Raw genomic sequence first — 24,323 nt, forward strand, 5'->3', positions numbered from 1 at the left:
AGTTTGGATGGTGCCATGAGACCCGTCTTGACTCCTGGAAGTGGCACACAGGGTCCAACAATGCCCAGTGGGTCAGGCCTGGAGAGCAGGAAGAGCGTCCTTGTGTGAGCTGGCATCCGCCTGCACGTGTGTGCACAGCTGCAGCCCGGAGCAGGTGTGCGGGCTGATCCTCCCGCCCAGTTCCCAGGCTTCCATCTCACTGACTCCATCCACCTGGACATGCCAATTCCTGAGTGCCCACAGGGCATCTCCCAAATGCTTCTCACACCCCAGGAGGCATGAGGGACTCTGGCGGCTCAAAGAGCACACCCCCTAGTTCAGGGGTTGGCAAACTGTGGCCCGTGAGTCACATGGGGCTCCTGGCCCCTTGAGTTTTTAGCAAAGGCCAGCTTAGGAGTACCCTAATTAAGTTAATAACAACGTACTTACCTATACAGTTTAAGTTTAAAAAATTTGGCACTCAAAAGAAATTTCAATCATTGTCCTGTTGGTATTTGGCTCTGTTGACGAATGAGTTTGCTGACCACTGCCCTAGTTACTCTGAACGGACAGATCACTGGTGCCAGCCCTCCGCTTTCTCCTCCCTCTGTCCTTCTTGATCACCAAGGCCTTCTTTCTTGTTGAGACCAGAGCTGCCTGCTCCAAACATCTGGCTGGCGATGGAAGAACTAGACCAAGGGGACCCATGTACAAATGGAAGACAACAAAACACCCTCAGGTTCATTCCTTCAACAGATATTTAATGAGCACTTAATATGCGCCGGCGCTGCTCCGGTTGCTGGAGATGCAGGGATGAATGTCCCTGAAATGAAGTGAACATTCAGATGTTCAGAGGGGGCTCATGACAGGACTGGCAACATTGAAATCAGCCCCTCTTGTGTCTAAGTGATGACGGGAGAGGAAAAACCTCCCTCCTCTGAAACCAAAGCCCACGAGGCATGGTGCTGATCATTGATAGAAACCAATTGACTTTGTTATCTAAGCTCAAAGCCCTTGCCTGTGTCTCCCGAGAAGTTGTCTGGTCTGGAAAATGGCAGAAAATGGAAAATTCCCAAGAGGAGCCAGAGGGTCAGACAGCCGAGTGAGGTGCCGCTGACTCGAAAGCCAGGGTGGAGGCGTTCGCTCTATATTTTTAACAAGAGTCTGTAAACATATCCATGTGAGTGACTCCCATCCTTAGCTGCTGAGGGTGACTCAGGGTAGGCACATGGCATGATGAAAAGGCTGGGAAATAAAAGTCCAAATAAGTTAAAATAGTGTGTTGCCTTCAGGGCCTGTAACCCAGGAGCCCCATACCCTTCCCGCTCCCCACCCGCTGTCATTTTACTTCCTAAGGATCTCTCAGGTCTGTCCACGTCTGCCCGTCTCCCCTGCTACCTCTTCAGTCCCTGCTGCCCTCCCTTCTTGCCTTGACACCTGCTCCCCTGATACCTCCACCCTGACCTTGTCTCCCAACTCCCAGCCAATCCGGTCCGGTCGCCCGTTTCTGGCTCGGACACTGGCACTTACCGCTGTCCTGGCCGTGGATTTATTAGTGAACTTGTTTAAGTAACGGCCACCTCCCCCGCTTCGTGGTCACGTCAGCGAGCACAGGGACTACATCTGCTTTTGCTCACCATTCTGTCCCCTGCACTTACCCCAGAGCTAGAAAGGAGTTCAAAACATATTTTTGACCAAAACGTGTAAACATCGCCATATAAGTTAGCCTTCCTATCTCTCCTTATCCCCAGCCCTGTAACTGCTCAATAAATATTTGTTGAGTGAGTGGATAAATGAATAAGGGAGTTTTAAACATAAAAAAGAGATAGATAATTTTTATACTGATGGAATCAGTCTTCTCCTCCCCCACCAAACCAAGGCCAAAGCCATATTTCAAGGCCGTCCACTTGGAGGGATGGGTAGGCCTGTTCCGAGCTCACATGTGGGTGGCGGCGATCCTGACAAACCCTGGGTGCGTGTGCATGTGAGTGTGTGTGTGTGTGTGTGTGTGTGTGTGTGTGTGTCTGAGGCGTCAAAGAGTATTCTCTGGGGTTCTATTGATCATCTATTAGATAACCTGTGAGAATACAAATATATCCAACCGAGAGCTCAGGCTTTTATTTATTTATTTAAGTATATTTTATTGATTTTTTACAGAGAGGAAGGGAGAGGGATAGAGAGCTAGAAACATTGATGAGAGAGAAATCATCGATTAGCTGCCTCCTGCACACCCCCCACTGGGGATGTGCTCGCAACCAAGGTACATGCCCCTGACCAGAATCTAACCCGGGACCTTTCAGTCCGCAGGCCGATGCTCTATCCATTGAGCCAAACCGGTTTTGGCTCAGGCTTTTAAGTAGAAACCCCTTACATATTTGTGCGGTGAGTGCCAATGTGAAGGGACCATTGTCCTGGTGCGAATGCTCAGAGAGGATGCGGGAGACAAGACAGGAGGCTCCTGCCGGAAAGGGTGTGGGGACCATGTCTGGGGAACATGGGCTCTTGGGAGTGGCCTGAGCTCATTTCACTCAGACCAGGGCCCCTGGGCCTTGCTGTCTGTTTTTGTTTGTTTGCTTTGCTTTGCGTTGCTCTGATGTATTAGGGGGCTCCTCCTAGTCTTCCTTGTTTGGTGGCAGGTGGCCTATCAAAGTCTAGTTCCTCCCCCCTTCCCTCCTCCCCACCCGCTTCCTTTCCCGTTTCCCAAGCGGCACTTTCTCAGGATTCTCTGGCTCAGTGAGATCGGGGAGTTCTGACCCTTCCTTCCTTCCTCCTCTTCACCAGGAAGTCTCATCTCCCACCTCCTGCTCAGGCCCCAAACTGCGGAGCCCACCCCCCACCCCTCCAGTTTCTCAAGGACACAGGAATCTGGGAGCCAAGGCCCCCTCCCCTCCATCGCTCCCCTTCTCCTCCCCAAGCCCCAGAAGGGGCCGCCTTCTGCTGGGCTATTTTTATCCCAGGAGCTTTCTCAAGGAGAAAGCAGTGAGGTCCCTGCGCCAAAGCACGGGCCTGTCTCCCTGTGGAAAAGCTCCCCTCACGGGGAAAGAATCAGGGATTTTTTTTGGGTCCTGGCTTGGAGCCTTCAGACTTTCTGTGTCCCTCACTAATTTATACGGTTTTCTGTTGTTAATGTGCTGGGATTTTTATATATATAATAAATATCACACCAGATTAGAATCAGGCCTGGGCTTTGGCTTTTGTGATCAGTGTGGGCTTGGGATTTTAAAACTCCTTACCTTGTTTGTGTCCACAGCAGGATGGAAACTGTGCGGTGGAATGGAAAACTGGTTGGACTGGAGGAAGGGGCAGGGGCTGGGGGAATAGGTCCCTGGGGAGGAGGACAATTAGAATCCATGTTTTATTCATGGGGACACTGAGAATCAGAGAGATTAAGAAACGTGCCCAAGGTCTTCTTGGAAAATGTGAAAGGACAGGGAACTACACCCGGGATTTGGAAAGTACCTGTCCGCACCAGCCTCCACCTGGCTCTCAGTATTGGCCCTGACACATGGCAGCTGTGTGACTCCAGGCATGTGGCTTCACCTCTCTGAGCCTTGTGTCCTCAAGTGTAAAGTGAGGATTGTAATCTGGCCGTGTGGGCATTTGGGAGGAGTCAGTGTGAGCCTGTGTGGAAAGGCTTGGGGCAGAGAAGAAGAAAACCACTCTGTTAGCCTGCCCTCTTCCCCCCTCCCCCCATCCATCCCCAGTCCTGTATGGAGGCTCCTGGGCCCTGTCTGCTCCTGAAGAGCCTGGCTCCCCCAGTGTGTCTGTGGGGTTCCTGCCCCTTGTTTACTTGTCCTCGCAGCTTCCTTCACTGTGGCCTTGGGGACTCTGAGGACTGGGCGGTGGCCACCTCAGGAGATGCCTGTTTTTCCTGAGCATTAAGATGTTGGAGAGAAACCAAAACAGGGGTTCCCTGGGTTAGCACCTGGGCTTTCTCACTGGCAGTTTATGGCCTCGGACAAGCAGAAATGGGATTGCAAAGACTCCTCCTGTTTGAGGAAACAGCTGTGAAGGATAGCAGGCAGGAGCACTGGGAGGTGGAAGGCCCGCAGGCTGTGGCCCTGACTGAGAAGAGAGGAGGAAGGGGTCGGGCAGCAAGAGCCCTGCACTGCAACCCATTCCAAAGGGGCTCAGCTGAGCCCATGGCTCCTGGAGCCTAAGGTGCTGGCGGGGGAGAGGGAGGGGGCAGTGTCCTGGGAGCAGGCTGGGCTTAGTGCCCCTGCTGTGCCCAGTGCTTGGCTGGGAGCAGCCAGGGAAGCAGGACGCTGCTGGGGAGATGCTGTGCTGGACCTAGGGGACAGGGGCTGGGGCTGTCAGTCCACGAAGCTGCCCGCAGTGTTGTTTCCCAGCCTCCACACTCCCTTACTCACTGGGCAACTTCGGGGTACGCACTCAAGCTCTCTGAGCTCAGGTTCAGCATGGGTGCAATGGGATGATGATAGAGTCCAGGACAGGCTGTTTGTCTCCGACCCCTGAACTTCTTGGCTTAAAACAACGTCGACTTCCTGCTTCTCTCGAGTCTGTGGTCAGTGGGGCTCAGGAGGGCAGTTGATTGGGGCTGCGTGTTACTGCTGAAGTTACTCATGTGGCTGAAATCAGGTGCCCTCCACAGAGCTAGGCTGTGCTAGACGCTTCTCATCCCTCAGACTCTCCCTCTCCATGGCCTCTGGTCATGCCACAGCCGAGCATGAGCTGCTTTCCTTCATGACAGCTGGCTAAGGGCAAGCATTCCAGTAGGACAGTGTTTCCCAAAGTGTGGTACGCGTACGTTGCACCGGAGTTTGGTGGGATATGCACTGCGCCGTGCTTAGCTGTGCCTAATTCTACGTACTCATGAGTACGAGGGGTACTCAGCATTACGAAAATTATAGAAGGGGTACACATATGTCAAAAGTTTGGGAAACACTGCAGTAGGACAAACCCAGGGCCCAAGCTCTTAGGTCACATGGCAAAGCCAGAGCCATCAGGGAGGAGAACACACAGGGCCTCCGTTGTGGCCACTGGTGTGAATGCTGCCCGGGGGCTGCGAGGGTTGGAAGGGTAACATTGCTAAGCGCTCAGCACAGTGTCTAGAGGACTGTGGACATGAGCCACACACAGAGGCTGGGCCATGGGAAACAGCTCTTGGAAGGGCTCTGGGGTGCAAGAAGCCTCCGGACTCTGAGGAGAACTTAGCCCAGCGGGCCGGTGGGGGTAGCTGGGCCTTGCCCTGGCCCCAGAATTCCTAGGGAGAAGGGAGGAGGGAGACCAGCTCCGCAGAGTCTGGTTTTGAGGGAAGACCTGGGTCAGCAGACGCAAGGAAGTCAGAGCAGGGCTCTCGGGGACAAGGAGGAGACTTCCCGGCAGACTTCCCGGTGGGAGGAAATGGCCAATGTGGTGCAACTGGAAGAAAAAGTCCGGTGGAAACTCTACTCGTCATCATCTAGATCTCCTGGGAATGGGGGAGAGGAGTCAGCTGCTTCCAGAATATTCCCTGAAATGGCCCCAGCCCCAGGAGACTGGCGAGCAGGGGGGGGGGGGGGGGGGGCAGGGGTGGCTCAATGAAAATGGATGGAAAGAATAAGTATTTTAACGATCAGGTGAAGGAATGGTTTGGTGGGTGGCTGGAAAGAATCTGGAAAAAGGCTCACATTTATATCCATTACTTCACATGAATCGTCTGAACCCCTGTTCCCTCATGTCTCTTCACACATGAGACATTGATCCCAGAGATACTTAGTAACTTACAGCCACGCGGTTTGTAAGTGGCTGAGATGGGCCTTAAACTGTGCCTTGAACCTCAGGTCTTGACAGCAGCTCCATACAGAGCACACTGCCCACCCCATATCCTACATCCCACACCCCACACCCCACACAGAAAGAGAAACCTCTCAGGACCACAGCCATCAGATGAGCTCAGTGCCCGCCGATGTTTACAGCACTGCCCTCAGGGAGCCAGGCCCCCAGGCGCCCGTGCTGCCATCCCCTGCTTCTCCCCAGCACACCCAGGACCAGGTCACCTGGCCTTTATCCCAGGACCAGGGCTCTTGAAGGGGGCCCTGGGCTCTGAAGTGTGGGTGACAAGGCAGAGATAGTGTCTGTGGAAATGAAACAAAACTCCTTTCTTCGTTCTTCATGTCCTAAGCACTATACTGAGTCCTGGGGGTGGGGTGTGTGTGTGTGTGTGTGTGTGTGTGTGTGTGTGGTTGGAACCAACTCCTCTGGGGCAGAAGAAGCAGGAAGAGCCTGGGGAAAGCAAACAGAAAGAGCCCAGAAAGACTCACTGAACGGAGCCTCAGGTCTGGAAGGAGAATGGGTTACTCATATTTGAAGAGGTTATTGAAGTCTGGATGGAAGTAGATGCAATCCAGGCACAGGAAAGAGATGGAGGAACCAAGCAAAGAAATTGGGGAATGCTGTGTGTGTGTGGGGGGGGGGGAGGGAGGAGGTTGGGAGAGCAAAGGAGGCAGGGAGTACCCCGAATGATGGGTTCTAATCGAGCTTTCCCTGGAACCTGGAAGAACCCCTCTGCCTTAGAATGACTCTGGGTCTCTGGGGGAGTCTGATGAAAAGCCATGGATCTTCTCATCCTTTTACACCAAAGCACATACAGATAAAATTAGGGCTGGGATGAGAGGTCCATCCACAGGGCCTCAAAACAAGTTCCTAATGATGGGCGCACTTCCCCTGGGTCAGTGGGACCAAGGTCATTCTCCTCCCTGCCTTGTTGGGAGGCCCAGTATGTGGAACTCAGGACCCACATCACCAAAGAAAGCCCCATGATTGGACTCCCAGGTTCTGGCCACACAAAGTGCACAGGCCAGGTCCTCTCAGGTAGGCCCCTCAGAACCTCGCTTTCATTGCTGTCCCTCTCTGAGCTGGGTCAGAGGACCATTTGCTGAATCTTTCCCCTTTCACCCTCATACCTGGGCCTGCCACACTCCTCCCTCCAAAATGAATTTGCCTGTGGGCAAGTGACTACTTAAAAACCCAGGGAATAGAAATCAAGGGAACAAGCATGATGCAAAGCAGAGGATCGGGGAGCTGAGGGCAGCCAGGCAGTGCTCTTGGAGGAGGGACTCTGCTTCCCTCCTGGCCTTCCCACCAGCAAAGAGAGCCAAGGCCTTCTGAGCTGGGCCAAGGCAGATGCCAGACTTGGAATCTTGCTTTGCCCTTGGAACAGAGAAGCCAAAAGGAACTGGGTTGGAAGGGGAATGGAGGAGGAACAAATATTTGCCAAGTCTGGAATCTAATCCTTCCCCTGATGATTTCTAGTTGTGTGACCACTGAGCCCGGGGTCCTGCCTGTAAGACCAATATCCTAGAGGCTCTCAGAGTACGGGGTTGGTTTGAGTTAGAACAGGATTGTATTGCTTGAGTCCAGCCAGGTGCCCATACCTTATTGGACATGATACTTGCAGAAGACACACTGGCGGCTCTAGGAGGGGTTCTGGACCTTCCCACACTTCCCTTCCACTCTCACCCTGGCTTCTGAGTCCTCAGCTATAGCTACCCTGAGTTTTCTGAGCCAGGAAGGAAAGTTAGGATTCAGCGACCCCTTTTGGCAAATCCATGGGACAGCGCTGTGCTGGGAGGGGGGCCATTGCTAGGAGAGAGCATCAGCTGAGGGAGAGGTGGGAAATGGAGGAGGTTGAGGAACATGAGGGTTTTCCTCTGGGCAAATCAATCCATTGTCAACATTCACCTGAGCTACAACTAATGGATTTCTCCATTCCCATCTTCCCTCACTAATTGGTAAGTTATCAATAGTCACCAACAAACCCTAACCAAGAACCCCCTCTGTGCCTTGTAATGATGGCAGAAGCTGAAAAACCTGTGGTCCAGAAGGGGACCCAGACCTCACTGCCCCACTCATGGATCCCATCCCATGAATGAGAAAGCAATGATCTTACAATCTATTCCTGGCAGCTGGAGTCCAGTTGGCCTTTCTGTTGTCTGTGCTGGTTTTAGCCCATGCTGCTTGTTCACGTGGCTGGATGTTCTGTGTGCTGGACACTGTATTTCAAAAAATGACCCTTTGAGAAGTTTGAGGGCTAAGTTAAACCACTCCCAGAAATTTGTTTGCTTCTGTCCAAGGACTCTGAGTCACCCATAAGATCAGATGACAACATTGTTGAACATAGTAGTCCAGCTTTAGAACCTGAAATCTCTGGGGGAATGCGAGGGGAAGGGAACAGACCACGCAAGGGCTGGTTTCTTGCTGGTAATCTCCTCTGTCTGAGAGTTCTGGGTTAATGTGGGAGGTCTGAGGCTTAAATCCTGGCTCTACTGGGGAACCATAGAAGTTACTTGTCTTCATTGAGCTTCCGTTTTATTATCTTGAATCGAGGCAAGTATCTTCTCATCTACATATGGAAAAACTGATGCCCAGATGGGGAAATAGTTCTTCTGACATCAGACAATTGGTGAATAGTTACTGTAGAATAGAATCTAGGCTTCTCCAGGCTGCTTTGGCCTGAGATTTCAATTTTTCCACCAGTACTTAGGGATCCCTATCCCCAAACACCTTGTTTCCTGAGCATGTTAAGAAAACTCTATGATCCTTATTGTACTGCCACACTAAGAAGGAAGAATCGAATTCGGTTAGACTACTGAGACATCAGGGGAGGCTCTGGCAAGGGGAAGGAAGGCTGGAGGGCAAGGCAGAGGGAGATGGTTTGTAGGGCACTAGGAAAAGTGACTTTCAGAGTGTGCTGGGTCTGAAGAGTATACCCATGTGTTAAATCATGAATGATCATGATACCAGCTTGTTGCTGGTTTATTTCCCATGTCCATGTCCCCTTCTTGGCTTCTACTGTTTGTCTGTCCTTCAGCTCTTATCAGAGGGCTGTTGGCACCAGCTGGGAACATTCTGAGACCCTGCTGTAGCTGCTGTAGAAGACCCCTGCAAGTGGCTTGAGAGGTGTAGATGGTTGGGAGCTGAGGAATACTGAAACCAGAGGTATAGGCAAAAGACTTGAGGAGAGATTGGTATAACTCAACACTAGACAATTTAGAGACATTATGGCCTTTATGGAAAGACAATAGACTTTTTTTGTTTTGTTTTAATAGAAAGGTCTGGTCTTGGCAGAGGCCCACCTGCCAAGTTTCCTTCTGGCCTTCTGCATTCTGTTTCCTTATATCAGAAAATACATTTTGCACGGAAAGCCCTGTTCTTTTGGTTACTTGACCTCACCCCCATTTTCTGCTCTGTAAACTTGCCTGTAGAGGTTCTCATTCTAACCACTTTAAAAAACTAGTTACTCACATGTCAGGCACTGTGCTAAGAATATAACGATTTATACAGACACTGGACAAGTATTGTCACTTAGAACCATGGTCGGCAAACTGTGGCTCTCGAGCCACATGTGGCTCTTTGGCCCCTTGAGTGTGGCTCTTCCACAAAATACCATGGCCTGGGTGAGTCTATTTTGAAGAAGTGGCGTTAGAAGAAGTTTAAGTTTAAAACATTTGGCTCTCAAAAGAAATCTCAATCGTTGTACTGTTGATATTTGGCTCTGTTGACTAACGAGTTTGCCGATCACTGACTTAAAAGTATAGGTTGCTATGGGAACATCACAAGTTGACCAAACATAGTTTGGAGAGTTGGGCATAGTGTCCAGTACTTTGAAGTGTTGGTACCACAAACCTATAATAGAAGTGACAAGATTTTAGTCCTTCCTTCTTCCTTTCCTCTCTCCTTCTCTCCCTCTCTCCCTTCCTCTATTCTCCCTTCCTTTCTTCTTTCTCCTTTCTTATAGCAGCAGCATCCCTCTTCTTTCTTAGAATATTATGAAGCAGGAATTACTCTAGTTGAATCACAGGGTAGAGAACTCAGAGCCTATCTGTTCAGTTTCCACTTTTCCTCAAAGTGAGCCCTAAGATTCTTTTTTCCCCCCTCAGAAATATATATATATATTTGTTGTTGTCAAATGATCTTTAATTGAAACATTTTCCTTTGTAGTTCTTAACTAGCTGGGCATTCCAGCTATGATATCACCAGGGTGTTGGCCATCAGCATTGCAGCGCACAGACTAGGCAGGTGCCACACCTGTCAGACATTGTTAACAATCTCCTCAAAAGTGATAATGCCGCTGGGCTTAATGTGTTGTTAATGTTGTTGTTTTTGCTTCTTTTTGTCTTGTGGTGGTTATTTGAGGGCTTTGATGATCAGGGCTTGATGCTGGAAGCACATTGCCCAAGGGTCTGGGCTGGGACAATTTAGGCATTGCCCTTGGATGAGTAGGTAACTCTTTCAGAACCAATTCAGTTCTATAACCTAGTGTGGATGAGGGAGGACACTAGGCCAGCCTGAGGTCAGGGGGAGTCTATGTTACTGCAGTATATGGTCTCTTTCTTTCTCTGTAGGTTCAGGAAAGCTTGTTGAGACCACAACCACGACCCAGACTATGAGTCACCAACCAAACAGCCTCCAAATGAAGGGCCAAGGCCTCAAAACCCAGAAGCCTCACTCCCAGGTGATGGAGCTGATCCTGCACCTGCGGCAGATCATAGACGAGTACTCCAGGAAGCTGAAGATCAGGCACCTGCAGGAGGACCTGGAGCAGGAGAAGCAACAACGCGGTCAGGACATCAGAGACCAGGAAGCCATCTTTGTCCAATTACTTGGTGAGGTGGTCAACCTCTTACAGGCTGGTGCCACAAGTAGCCTGGAGCCCCAACTACCTCGCCTTTCCCTGGACTCAAGGGGTGGTGATGGGCAGCAGGCCCAATTGCCCAGGAAGCCTGACCAGCTAAATGACCAACTGAGTGATTCAAAAACTGCAGTTGTCAGTTGTGACCTATCCAACCGTGGGATTGACATCTCTGCCTCTTACAAATCCAGCTTCAAGGACTTCATAGCCTACATAGGAGACAAATACCAGGAGGACAAAAACGCCTTGGTGAGGATGGGGGCGGGGTGGCAGGAAGGGCACACTAGAGAAGCCTAGTCACTAAAATTTACTGAGTCCTGTGCCAAGTACTGTGCTCTCTTGCTCACTCTTCCTGGCTTTATGAAATAGGTGGTATTCTCTCTTTATGGATAAGGAAATGGGCACAAAATAGAATGACATGCCCAAGAAAGGTGAAGGGCTGAGACTGGATTCCCTTTTTCCCCTCTGGTTTCTTTCCCTAATCCCTGCTCTTACCTCTGGGAGTCACTGTGGTCATAGGTGTAAGTGAACCAGCTCTCATTGAACTCAATCTAGGGATGATAGTTATCAGCCATTGGGAAAGAAACAATAATGTTGCTGAGAGCACTGAGAGGTTGCCAGCTTTATCTTAAAGGTGGTGGTGGTGGGATGGGGTGTGTGTGTGTGAAGCTTTAGGTGGGAAGGGCTTGGAGTGAATGGAAAAGAGGCCCATGTGGATAGAGTAGGGCAATGAGGGCTGTGACAAGAAGTATGGACAGGGGTGGTCAGGGGTAGCATATTATCCTAAGAATGACAGGGAGTCATTGTAAGGCTTCCAGCAAGAGATGTTCATAACAGCTCTCCAGCCACAGAGTGGAGGGCAGCATGAGTAAATCATCTCTCTGCTTCTGAGTGACATGTGCTCAATCGCCATGTGCTTTTCTGGGGGCCAAGTGAGTCGGATACCCTTTGGGACTCTGAAGAACTGTAACTCCTCTAATAACTTGAAAATCCTGGAAATGGAACTGGAAATGACAAAGATGGGTATGAGGCAGGGTCTGTGGTGCTTAAGGATCCAGATTCTGGGGCAGGCAGGTAAAGTCTACCCATCACCAAGGTGGTATGGCTAGTAGGCTATTCAATCTTTCTTAGTTTACCTCACTTAAAAGTAGGGGCCATATTAGAACTTTACTATCAGGAATAGTGAAATTGAAAGCAACTCAAGTGGAACACTTAGTCTAGTGTCTGGCACATAATAAGAACCCAATGATTGGTTGATGGTATGTAATATAACTATTATTTATCTCTGTGGCTCCAAAGTGGGGTATTGCAAGCTGTATGATTTTGGGGCTGTGGGAATCTTTCAAACATGTAAACGTGGATTGAATTGCCTCATGGGACAGTAAGCTCTTCCCTTTGGAAATCATCTGAGAAGAGTATTTTTTGACATGTTTAAAGGGCTGATCTCAGATTCCTTCTATCTGCAGGGCTTCATTAACCTTGGCCTCAGTGAGAACAAGCTCTGCATTGATCTGCTGACTGAAAGGGTAAGCCAAGTTCTGGGCTTGCTGGGGCCCATATTCAGGCCCAGGCCCCCTAGCATGTGGAGGCTATAGGAGTGGGTCTTAGGCAATTAGGAAAGGGAGGGGGGGGGAAAACTTCTGGAATAGCATGTGTCATCTCCTGGATTTTATGAGTGTTCAGAGGTATTCTTTGGATGGGCATATTTTGGGTAGACTGACAAGGGAGCCCTTGGCCCAAGTGTTCGGTTGGGGGGGGGGGGGGGGATTGCTAATTAAGCATTTCTCAGTAAGTTACCCATTTGTGTGATCTGATAAGAAGACCAGGGCCTCCTTCATTCAGGAGCATGCAGCATGTGTGCCCATTGCCCTCTGGGAGGCCCTGTGTTGTAGGGCAAATGCCCACGTGCATCCTGGACTGGCTGTCCTCATGCTTTATTTGTCAACAGTTGAGTCAAAGTGACATGAACTACATTGATGATGACCTTCTGCAATATCCTGATTGGAGTGGACATGCATTGTAAGTGACTTCCAGATCTATGGCCTCCTGGTCCACAGGCACCATGCAGGGAATGGCTCAAAGTATAAGATTCCTGCTTGGCGACCTCCGTTTCTTTGGGGAAGAACTTCTAGAAAATGCCTAGGGCTCAATATTTGGAGGTAGCCTGCTACAGTATAAATGGCACTGATGTTTAATTCTAAAGGCTTGAGATCCTGGCGAGATTTACCATCTGTAACCCAGGGAACTGACAGCCTCTGTCAGAATCCCTGAAGCATATTTAGACTCTTTGCCCTTTGGAAAAGACTGCAGTCTAAACCTGGGAACCACAAGATTTTTCTGGGTCTCTCCATAGCCTGAGGAAAGAAGTAGCCCGGTTCCTGACCCATTACTGCAAGGCACCTGAGCAGCTTGATCCAGAAAATGTGAGTCATTTTCCCAGCATCATTTATCTCCTAGTGGAGAGATGTATTTTTGAAGGACTCTGCATTTTTTCAGAGAGTACAGGGAGAACCAGCAGAGACCCATCAGGGTCAAGACAAAGTAAAAGCCAAGGGGTACTAGCCCTTTATACATGGGGATTGACTTCTGCGTTCTCTGCATCTTCTCCAGGTGGTTGTTCTAAGTGGCTGCTGTGCTATCTTCTCTGCATTGACCTTGGTGCTATGTAATCCAGGTGGTAAGTCGACAGGCTCTGCTTTCCTTCAGGGAAATAGCACCACACAGGCACTGGGCCTCAGAAGGAAAAAAAAACCATCTTGACTCAGGCCCTTCCCCTAATGTGCTAGGACTCTCCTACACTGATTAGAACATCTTCCTACTATTTCTGTAGGAGTGAGGGATTTGCATCCCCACCTAATGAGGAAGGAAATCATGGGAGAATTCTCAAGGTGATATGCTCTAGGGATGGTGATGGTGGGAGCCAACCCATTATTTTATTAGCTGGACTTGGGGTCAACTCCAATACAGAGATCCCTGGTAAACTAGATTAAACTATATAGAATTTCTATCACTGCCTCCTAAAAAATAATGTCTAATTAATTCTAGATCAAGTAAGGCTGAGAGTTCTATTCTCAATGTCCCTCTTAACAATGTCCAAACAAGAATCTCAGACTTTAATGAGCTTTGGCTGCATGAAAGGTAGTTACCAAGGTGGCCAGTTTCATTTAAGCCATAGATCTTCATTAGCTTATCAATAAGGCCAAATGATGGGAAGAGGAGAATGCATGAGGCCACTAGTTGCAGATAATCTTAGTCATGTGGAGAAGAAGCCTCTGATGTTTGCTCTGGAGCTGATCAGAATTTGTGAGTGCTCAGTGCTCACCCTGCTAGGAGGGCTGGCTTGATTTGTGCCCTGGTTTTGAGCCATTCAGAACACTGTTCTTTCCTTGTCTCCTCCTCTAGTATAGTCCCAAGGATGACATTAGAGTTTTGTTCCCCAAATATTGTTTATAAGAATAGCTACCTTTTTACAGAACCTGAGCCCCAAAGTATTAATTCCCAAGTAGGAGGAATTGGCCAAGTAAGCCATTCTGTTGGTAGAGTTGCTGCTGGACTGGGGATCAGATTGTATGTGGTAGGTTCTGACTGAGAGACCCTGGACTAACAGCCTTGTCTCCCTGTGCTTCCAGATGCCTTTCTGACCATCACCCCCTTCTATTCTGGCTTCACGTTTACTTCCAGCCTATATGTGAATGTTGAGCTGATTCCTGTCTACCTGGACAGTGAGGTCAGAATGGGGCCCTTTCCTTGCTCAGCCCACCTAGGAAATGGAATGTCTGGAAGGAATTTGAAGGCATAGGATAGGGTGGGGGGCTTGCTTTCCTCTCATATAAGTGATGATGGGGTGAGGATGAAAAAATTGGCACAGAGGGCAGGTAGGACTGGTACCCTGGGTATGAAAGCCAAGGATTGTTCACAGTTTGTGGGAATGAGGGATCAAAGCTTCGAAGCTTTCAGATGGGTAGTCCTCAGGCAGTGTTTGTGTTCCAGATCACTGGGGCGAACACCCAGCCATTCCAGCTGACTGTGGACAAGTTGGAGAAGGCCCTGATTGAGGCTGGGTTTAAGGTAAGGAGAGGACCATGGGTCGGGGTGGGCACTGCTGCCCCTGAAGGGGGGTCAGTACTGAGCCTCTGCTCCAACTTTCTCAACAAGAGTGTGTGGACTCCTTCTTCAGAAGAGGCAGTGTTCCAGGGACATGTCCCTCTGGGAGCCCTGAGCCTTCTCAGTGGCAGTCCCCAGCTCTTCTTCCTGCTCTGCCCTGGGGACACTATGATAGGTGCTTCAAGATCAAATTTAGACCTTGATTATATGACCTATGTTGGTGTCCTGACTGACATTGGCTGAATGTGAAGTAGATGTGAAGTGTTTGTGTTCATTGGGTTATATTTGGTTCTTTCAGGGGAAAAAAGTGAGAGGTCTTATTCTCATCAACCCCAATAATCCTCTGGGAGACATCTATTCTCAGGACTCACTGAAGGAATACCTGGAATTTGCCAAGAGGTAGGAGTTTACCCCTTGAAATTAAACAAATTGCCATCGGTCATAGACAAGCAGTCAGAACCAGAAATAATTTCCTCCTAACTATGCTTACTGCTTATTATACTCTGCAAGGTGGTGTACAACTAACTGAAATGGGAATGGAGGAAAATGAAACCACATGCTACAGCTTCCACCAATCTTTTCTCCCCTATTTTCTTTCTAGTCTTTGTCTATGTGCAAAAACCTATGTAACAATCATACTATAGTTTTTTGTTTGTTTGTTTTTTGCCTATCCACTTCTTCTAGCATGAGCACTTTCCCAGTATCCACTTCCAACCTACTTGGCCTGAGGTGCCAGGAAAGAGAGACTTTTGTCGGATGTTGTGGGATGAAGATGAAGAAATGTCCTATTCCTAAGAACATTTCATATCTGACATGTCTGAAGTCCAGAAACAGCCCTGTTAATGAGGGTAGAGAGTCTTCTATTTTCTAGAAGAGAGGCACTTGTCCAAGCCTCATAAAACCCAGAGCAATCAATTACAGAGCATGAGGAAAAGAGGAAGAATGATAAAATTTGACAGAATTAGGTTCAAATTTCAGCTCCAAAAACTGCTAACAAAGGATATTAACGTTGTCTCAGAAACTAGTTTCCTCATCTGTGAAATGGAGATAACAGTACTGCCTCAGAGGGCCAACTGGGAGAATAAACACCATGTACATATAAGTTTTAACCCACTTAACACCAAAAAGTGGTCTCTGCTTGAGGATTGAAAGGTTCAGTAAGATTTTCTCATGTGTGTCTTTTGGGTTATATGCCCTCCAAGTACTCCCTAGCAATGTGTAATGTCCTTTCTGGTGTACTAGCCCCTCTGCCTTACCATGATCTTTGGTGGATGCGCTGCTGGGGCAATAGGAGAATCTGATCTGTATTCAGAATTGACCATAAAATAAAGTGAGTTAAGATCAGAGAGACAACCTTAATGTTTTTCCTTTTCTGCCTAACTTGCAGGAACAACCTTCATGTGATTATTGATGAGATATACATGGGGACTGTGTTTGATGAATCCATCCCATTCCACAGTGTTCTGAGCATGGAAAGGTGAGTTGGTCTCAGCTGGAGTGGGAATGAGAATCATCAACTGCTTTGCTGGATCAGTTTATGTGCCTTAAATTTAATGGGCTAAGTGCTTGAAACGAAAATAAGTACCAACTGGGATATGAAAACTTGCAAGGCCTCATCCAACCTCTCAAGTGTCTTCTCTTCTAAATGCCATTTTGTACATGAGGAAACTTGAGGGCAAGGTGGACAGTGCACTATCAAAAATCAAGATGGCCCTGGCCAGTGTAGCTCAGTTGGTTGGGTGTCCTCCTAAAAGATTGCTGGTTCACTTCCTGGTCAGGGAACATGCCTGGGCTGAAAGGCTGGATCCCCTGTAAAGGGTTTGCAGGAGGCAGCTGATTGATGGATGCTCTGCTCTCACATACCGTAGATGTTTTGCTTTCTCCCTTCTTTCTTCTCTCTCTAAAAATCAATAAAAATATATTTTTTAAAAAGTCAGGATGAAGTCCTGCTGAAGTTTCATGTATGAACCTCTTGAAAGGTTTCTATGGAAAATGTAAAAATGGGGTAGAACTTTTTAAGAACAGTATTTGGCCCTGGGATAGGATTCTAACAGCCAAAACAAGGAAATGGAATTCCTGGATGAAGTAAAAGTATTAACATGGGTGGAACAGTAAGAAGTGTGCACGTTTTAGAAATGTTGGGTGCTAAAAATCAACTAACAGGAAGTGGCTTGAGACCAGATAGAGGCAGGCCCACAAGCCAGGCTGAGGGTCCTGATTTTATTCAATAGGCACTTGAGAGCCATTCATCTTGTTCCCCCCAAATACCTTGTATTCATTTCTTGGCTTAACTGGGGCAATTGAGTTTTGAAATTTTACCCTGTAGGCCCTTCTATTGAGGAAAGACCTCAATTTCATTTCCTCCTTTTCACCCAAAGACCCCAAGTCTTTATCCTTCAAATATCTATACTATATAATAAAAGGGCAATATGCTAATTAGACCATGACACCTTCCTACCATCCGACTTCCTTCCAGACAAAGCCAAGGTAGTGGGGGCCAAAGCAGAGGTGGTTAAGGGCGATCAGGTGAGCAGGGGAGGGTAGTTGGGGGCCATGAGGCCAGCCATGGAGGGCAGTTGGGGGCCATCAGGCTGGCAGGGGAGTGGTTAGGTGGAAATCAAGCTGGTAGGCAGACAAGTAGTTATGAGCCAGCAGTCCCAGATTGCAAGAGGGATGTCCAACTGCTGGATTAGACCCCTCTGGGATGGGGCATAAACTGGCCATCAGACATAAGCCTGAGGGTTCCTAGATTGGAGAGGGTACAGGCCAGGCTGAGGAACTCCACCCCCCGAGCACGAATTTTGAGCACTGGGCCTCTAGTTTCTCCATAACCTTGATTGTACTGTCTCTTCTCCAGTTTGCCTGACCCCAACAGGACCCATGTGATCTGGGGCACCAGTAAGGTGAGTCCCAGTTGCCTGTCCTTGGGTTAGGAATGAAGAGGAGCCAAGAGAAGAAGGCAAACCAACCAGGTTTCCCTCTCTTCCTCTAGGGTTTTGGGATTTCTGGCTTCCGCTTTGGCACTCTGTACACTCACAACAAAGAGGTGGCCTTTGCTGTGGGTGCTTTTGGCTTCCTCCACGGCATCTCTGGCATCACCCAGCACAAGCTGTGTCGGCTGCTCCAGGACAGAGGTACTGAGCTCCATCCAGGCATCTTGGTGATCAGGGCCATAGGGGAATTCCTGGGTCTGCTTGGGCCTCTGTCATGCCTTCAGTCCCCTGACATCCTATTGCTGTCTCATGTGTCATGGTGAAGGACAGGAAGTTTGAAGGAAGGCAGGATGCAGCTCAGAGGGGCACTAGGTTGTAGGCAGAAGCGGGAGTTGCTGCACTAAAAGCCAGGATGGGCTTTAATTTCTGGCTGTCTGGTAGTTCTTGCTCCGCTTGGAAAGGGGATAGACAATTATATGCAGACTTCTGGGGGAACTTCAGAAATCTGTCCTTATGTCAAAGCCTGTTTTCCCTTTCCAATATTCTGCTAACTCAGGCAAAGGTTACAAAGATACAAGTGCCCTGATTCCTCAACTATGACTTAACTTCATCTTCCAATGTGGCCAAGGGAGCACTGCCATTTTGCAAATTGCTGTGGCTACATCTATGGCCCTTGGGTTCTTCTGCCCCTTGGATCTGATGTGAATGCCGGCTTCAGAGACAACTTCACCCTTTAGTGCCATGGTCCAAACATAGAGAAGAGCCCCTTTCTTTAATTCCCTGTAGTAGAGCAGATGTTAGTCTAGCAGACTTAAATTAAAAGCTGGGATATAATTAAATAAATGAAAGTGACCAAATAATCTGGTTGAGAAAACAACTTATTTCCATCTTTGGGTGAGTAAAAGGGTAGATAGGAGAAATCCATTGACCTGTTTCTCTACATGGTGCCAGGCCCTTTGATATTTGGCAGAAACCAGGTTCCCAGCCCCGTGAACATGGCTATCAATTTGGGAAACACATAGGAATTACATAGGGATCTTAAATGCCAGTGTGTGGGCTTCACCCCAAAGATTATGACTTAGGTGATCTGGGGATATAACCTGGCCATGAGGATTTCCATAAGCTCCCCTGGTGGTTCAATGTGCTGCAAATACTGAGAACAACTGGGCTAAGATCATCACCAAATACCTCAAAGCCCACTGTTTGAGGTTGTAAGGCAGGAGGTAGGGGGAGCTATGAGTTCCTGCTTCCTGCTCATTTGACAACAAAAGCATCAACCCGTTACAGAGGATGCCCTGACTCTTGTGTCAGAGCTGTAAAGTCAAACAGAACACCTCTACAGGTTTACGGAGAAGCCCAGTGTCTTCGCCAGAGCTGTAGGTAGTAGGTAGGAGGTAAGTTTTGAATATGGATGCCATCGACTCAAATATAGTGCGGAGTCAGTCTTGGACAGAAATAGCTCTCAGGAAGTCCAGGTAGGAGCATGTGGCAAAGAATTCTTGTCAGTTCTGTGCCAGAGGATCTGTGACAGCGTTCTCCCCTATCACCATCCAGAATGGATTGACAACGTGTACCTGCCCACTAATAGCTCCCGGATGCAGGAAGCTCACAAGTACATCACTAACATGTTGAAAACATTGAAGATCCCCTTTCTCAATCGTGACTCTGGCCTCTATATCTGGATCAACTTGAAAGAGGTGAGCTCTGGGAGTGAGGACAGGTGTCCTTCGGCAGACCTGCCTGATAGGTCTTGGGCTCAGCTCTGACCCTCTGTCTTCCCTAGTACCTGGATCCATGCACATTTGAGGAAGAGCAGCAGCTGTATCGCCGCTTCCTGGACCACAAGCTTCTATTAGCCCCTGGCAAGGCTTACAAGTGTAAGGAGCCTGGCTGGTTCCGAATTACCTTTGCAGATAAGCTCCAGCGCCTGGAAGTCGGTGAGTGGCGCTGACATTCCAATCCTGGTGTCTTCCCCTCCTGTAGTCCAATAGCTGAGTCTTCCCTTATTGGCCTTTAGTATCTATAGCTTCAGCTCATCTATACTTAGATGGTTTGCACTTTCATATTTTGATTAAGTTCCTTTGCAAACAGGGATTACATGATCTGCCATTGATCAGGGCACTAATCAGAAGTGGTGCTCTGCCCTGTGGGGCTTGAGTTAGTAGATGAGATAGACAGGCAGAGATGATCATGGATGTCCCTGGATGTTATTCTATGGAGTCAGATTCTCCTCTGAAGATTATGAGAACATGACAGTCATTTAACAATGACCTGTTGCATCTCACCACATGCTGGACAATGTTCTGCCTGCTGGGAATAGAGCAGTGAAGAAAGAGCGTTTATGTTATAAAAATAAATTTTGAGCTACGGAGGAGAATAGACCAAGTGAAGGGACACTAGTGGTAATAGAAACCACAATGAGTCCAAGTCTATCGCCAGGTTATAGGATTTTATATGAGACACAAAGGTGTCTGGCAAGCCGATGCTGTGACAATGAAGCTGAAAAAGAACTATGGGGATGTGGTGGGTTGACTTAGAAATCATCCCAAAGAAGAGCAGGCTGAAGTTCAGCATCCCTGAACGAGAGGCTCCGTGATGGTCTACCATGACCTGCGAACCTACTAAGTCTTTCTTTCTCTCTGTCTTCATTTGGATCCTCCAGCCATGAACCGGTTCTCACAGGCTCTCTCAGAGCAGAAGCAGTATTTGGCAGAGAAGCATGAAGCACATACTGGGGGAATAAGTGGTCTACTCCTTCATCCTCCAACCAGAAGCTTCAGCCAATTACATGATTAGAATGTCTCTGACATCAGCCTCTGGTGTAGTATTGACCTGCTGCTGTGACAGAGCAAACAGTGAGGCTCCAGGAATGAGCTCATCTGACCTCATCATCATCCTCGTTCCACTGAGCATCTGTCATTTCTGGGAGCTTTGCATATCTTTAATCTTTGCTAGTGATTTTGTAGTGTGAAACGATTTTAGGAGATTTTGGTGGGAAAGCCTATGGGAATAAAGAGAGCTTTGGATGGGTTTTATTTTGTATCCCATATCTAATAAATTCTATATTATCCTAAAGTCCACATTATGTCTTTAATATCCAGTGTGTCCTAGTTCAGACTACCTATCATCCAAGTGCTCAATAGCCACATGTGGTTAGCAACTTCCATATGAGGCAGCACTGCTATGTGGGATGGAAGACAAAGAGAAAGGCCTGAATTGAATATGAGTGGTTGACTACCTTACTTCTTGTTTCACTGCCCAAGGGCTTGGCTTTCCTTGACATTGTGTGTGTGATGCCCTGGGAGTCACTAATCCAGCACCTGGTCAGGATGGGATGGTCTAGAAATGGCCACATTTTCCAAAGTGTGATGTTGAACTAAACCTCCAGGATGACAGTGGCCTGAGTCCCTCCAGAAGTTAGAGCCAAGACCAGAGTGACACTCAATTCTAGGACTTCTTCTTTCACCCCAGGGAGGATCTGGGTAACTGATTTGACTCCTGCCCCTGCCTCTGCAGAGGCCCCCCCCTCATCCATCCCTACCCACCCCCAGCCCTGTCTGGAGGCTCCTGGGCTCTGTCTGCTCCTGAAGAGCCAGGTGTCTGCCTGGCTTCCCCAGGGTGTCTGTGGGGGTTCCTGTCTCTTGTTTACTTGTCCTTGCAGCTTTCTTCACTGTGGCCTTGGGGACGCTGAGGACTGGGTGGTGACCACCTCAGGAGATGCCTGTTTTTCCTGAGCGTTAAGATGTTGGAGAGAAACCAAGGCAGGGGCTCCCTGGGTTAGCACCTGGGCTTTCTCACTGGCAGTTCATGTCCTCGGACAAGCAGATACTGAAATGTCTCACACCTGTGCCTGCCGGTGCCTCCCTTCTAGATGAATTAACCTCCTATTTGAGAAAACAGCTGAGAAGGACAGCGGGCAGGAGTGAGAGGAAGCAGAAGGGCCTGCAGGCTGTGGCCCTGGCCAAGAAGAGAGAAGAGGTCAGGCAGGGAGAGCCCTGCACTGCAGCCCATTCCAAAGTGGCTCAGCCGGGCCCAGGGGTTCCTTGGGCATAAGGAGCTGGTGGGAGATGGGGAGGTGTCCTGGGAGCAGCCAGGGAAGCAGGAAGCTGCTCAGGGAGATGACATGCTGGACCCAGGGCACAGGGCCTGGTCCTGGAAAGAATCTGGAACAAGGGGATCAAATTTATATCTGCTATTTCACATAATCTTCTCAAGCCCTGTTCCCTCATGTCTCTTCACACATGAGACATTGATCCCAGAGATACTTAATAACCTACAGTCACAGGTTTGTAAGTGGCTGAGATGGGCCTTAAACTGTGTCTTGAACCCCAGGTTCTTGACAATAGCTCCGTACAGAGCCCACTGCCCACCCCACACCCCACACCCCACACCCCACACCCCACACCCCACACCCCACACAGAAAGAGAAACTTCTCAGGACCATACTCATCAGGTCCAGGCAAGAAGCAGAGGAGCTGAGTGCCTGCCAAAGCCAGTCAGTGCTGTCCTCAGGGAGCCAGGCCCCCCAGGCACCCCCTGTTGCCTTGGCCTGCATGTTCTCCCCAGCACACTCAGGCACATGTGGCCTGGCCTTTATCCGAGGACCAGGGCTCCTGAAGGGGCTCCTGGGCTCTGAAGTGTGGGTGACAAGCAGAGATAGTGTCCCTGGAAATGAAACAAAAGCCTTTTCTTCGTGTCCAGTCAGTGTGGCTCAGTGGTTAAGTGTCAACCTATGAACCAGGAGATCACAGTTTCATTCCTTGTCAGGGCACATGACAAGGTTGCGGGCCCAATCCCCAGTGTAGCAGGTGCAGGAGATAGCCAATTGATGATTCTCTCCCTTCATTGGTGTTTCTTTTTCTCCCTTCCTCTCTGAAATCAATAAAAATATTCTATATAATAAAAGGCTAATATGCAAATTATCCCCTATGGAGTTCAAACAACCAGGAATTCAAATGCTCGCTATGATGTGTGATGACCACCAGGGGGCGGTGTGGAATAAAGGAAGGCCCTGGCAAACAACCAGCAGCCAGGGGAAGGAAGGCCCTGATTGGCCCTGATCACCTGCGAGGCCTAGGGACCCTACCGTGCACTAATTCTGTGCAGTGGGCCTCTAGTATTTAATAAAACAACAACCAAAACTTTTCTTCCTGTCCTAAGCACTATATTGAGTCCTGGGCGGGGGAGGACGGGGTGGTTGGAACCAACTCCTCTGGGACAGAAGAAGCAAGAAGACCCTGGGGAAAGCAAACAGAAAGAGCCCAGAAAAGACTCACTGAAGGAGAACGAGTTACTCATATTTGAAGAGGCATTGAAGGTTGGCAGCAGACTAAGTGCTGGAAGTAAGGAGATGCTTCCATCAAAAGAAATCCAGGCAGAGGAAAGAGATGGAGGAGCCAAAGCAAAGGAACTGGGGAGGAGTGGGGGTGGGGGATGAAGGAAGCAGTGAGTACTCTGGGTGGTAGGTTCTAACCCAGTTTTTCCTGGCAGAACCCCTCTACCTTAGAATATGACTCTGGATCTTTGGGGGTATCTGATGAAAGCCATGGATCTTCTCATCCCTTTTATACCAAATGGACATGCAGATAAAATATGGGGTGGGATGAGAAGTTCATCCACAGGCCTTGAAACAGTGGTTTTTGATGAGTGATGCTCATCCCGTGTCAGTGGGGCAGAGGTGAAACTTGGCATTGGTGGGGGGTTGGGACTTCCCAGGTGTCCCTGGCTGAGAATGCTATCCTGCAGCTCCGCGGACTTCAGATGAAGACCTTGGGCTTTCTAGGAGCAGCGGGGATCTATTGTAGCAATAACAAGTGAATCCAAGCCAGAAACATCTCTCCCATTGCCCGAGGCGTCCTGACTGGCTTGTGAACCCCAGCCAGCCTCACAGGCAGTTGATCACTCACACAGCCAGCTCTGGACGATCTGTCCTGTCTTCCCATCACGCTCAGGATAAAAGCCAAAGTCCTTATCAAGGTTCATCACACCTTGTGTGGTTTATTCCTCAAATACAGCAAATATTTGCTGCCACCTCAGGGTCTTTGCACTTGCTGTGCTTTGCCTGGAACACTATTCCCAGAGGTCCACATGCTTTGCTCCTTCCCTTCCTGGGGGTCGTTTTCTAACTGCCCTATCTCCATAGCCTTCTCTCTTGGTCTCAGTCCCCTACTCAGCATGGGTTTTCTTCACAGAACTTATCCAACTCCACTTATTTATAAATGCTGTCCATTTTCTGTCACCTGTTTTCTCATGTCAGATGCAAAGAGGAAAACCAAAAGTAGCTACTTGACACCTACTTTATGCTCAGGCCTTAAGGCTAAAGAGAGGTACAAGCAAACAGGTGTTCTCTCTTTGCGAGATCTTTACAATCTAATTAGATATGAGTGCCAAGGTCAGAGCCCAACCAGGTGACCAGTATCTTATTGGCAAGGATACTGGCAGAAGACACACTGGCAGCTCTAGGAGGGGTTCTGGGCCTTCCCACACCTTCCCTTCCACTCTCACCCTGGCTTCTGAGTCCTCAGCTATAGCTGCCCTGAGTTTTCTGAGCCAGGAAGGATAGTTAGGATTCAGCGACCCCTTTTGGCAAATCCATGGGACAGCGTGGTGCTGGGAGGGGAGCCCATTGCTAGGAGAGAGCATCAGCTGAGGGAGTGGTGGGAAATGGAGGAGGT

The 24,323-nt window shown here is 48.9% G+C and overlaps 1 protein-coding gene across 1 annotated transcript in view; it reads left to right on the plus strand.

The window, feature by feature from the left end:
• The window catches only part of LOC118713574 (probable inactive 1-aminocyclopropane-1-carboxylate synthase-like protein 2), a 95,839-nt gene extending 76,239 nt beyond the window's left edge, over positions 1–19,600 (plus strand). The window contains exons 2-14 of the mRNA XM_036428267.2: positions 10,326–10,861; positions 12,079–12,138; positions 12,561–12,631; positions 12,966–13,035; positions 13,223–13,289; positions 14,242–14,339; positions 14,603–14,680; positions 15,015–15,115; positions 16,104–16,193; positions 17,574–17,619; positions 17,709–17,850; positions 19,204–19,346; positions 19,433–19,600. Coding sequence (XP_036284160.2) covers positions 10,367–10,861; positions 12,079–12,138; positions 12,561–12,631; positions 12,966–13,035; positions 13,223–13,289; positions 14,242–14,339; positions 14,603–14,680; positions 15,015–15,115; positions 16,104–16,193; positions 17,574–17,619; positions 17,709–17,850; positions 19,204–19,346; positions 19,433–19,600 — 1,629 coding nt within the window. The 5' untranslated portion in view covers positions 10,326–10,366. The remainder of the gene's footprint in view (positions 1–10,325; positions 10,862–12,078; positions 12,139–12,560; positions 12,632–12,965; positions 13,036–13,222; positions 13,290–14,241; positions 14,340–14,602; positions 14,681–15,014; positions 15,116–16,103; positions 16,194–17,573; positions 17,620–17,708; positions 17,851–19,203; positions 19,347–19,432) is intronic.
• The last annotated feature ends 4,723 nt before the right edge of the window (positions 19,601–24,323 follow it).

Source organism: Pipistrellus kuhlii, unplaced genomic scaffold, assembly GCF_014108245.1.
Source record: "Pipistrellus kuhlii isolate mPipKuh1 unplaced genomic scaffold, mPipKuh1.p scaffold_m20_p_9, whole genome shotgun sequence".
In the NCBI taxonomy this organism is placed as follows: Eukaryota; Metazoa; Chordata; class Mammalia; order Chiroptera; family Vespertilionidae; genus Pipistrellus; species Pipistrellus kuhlii.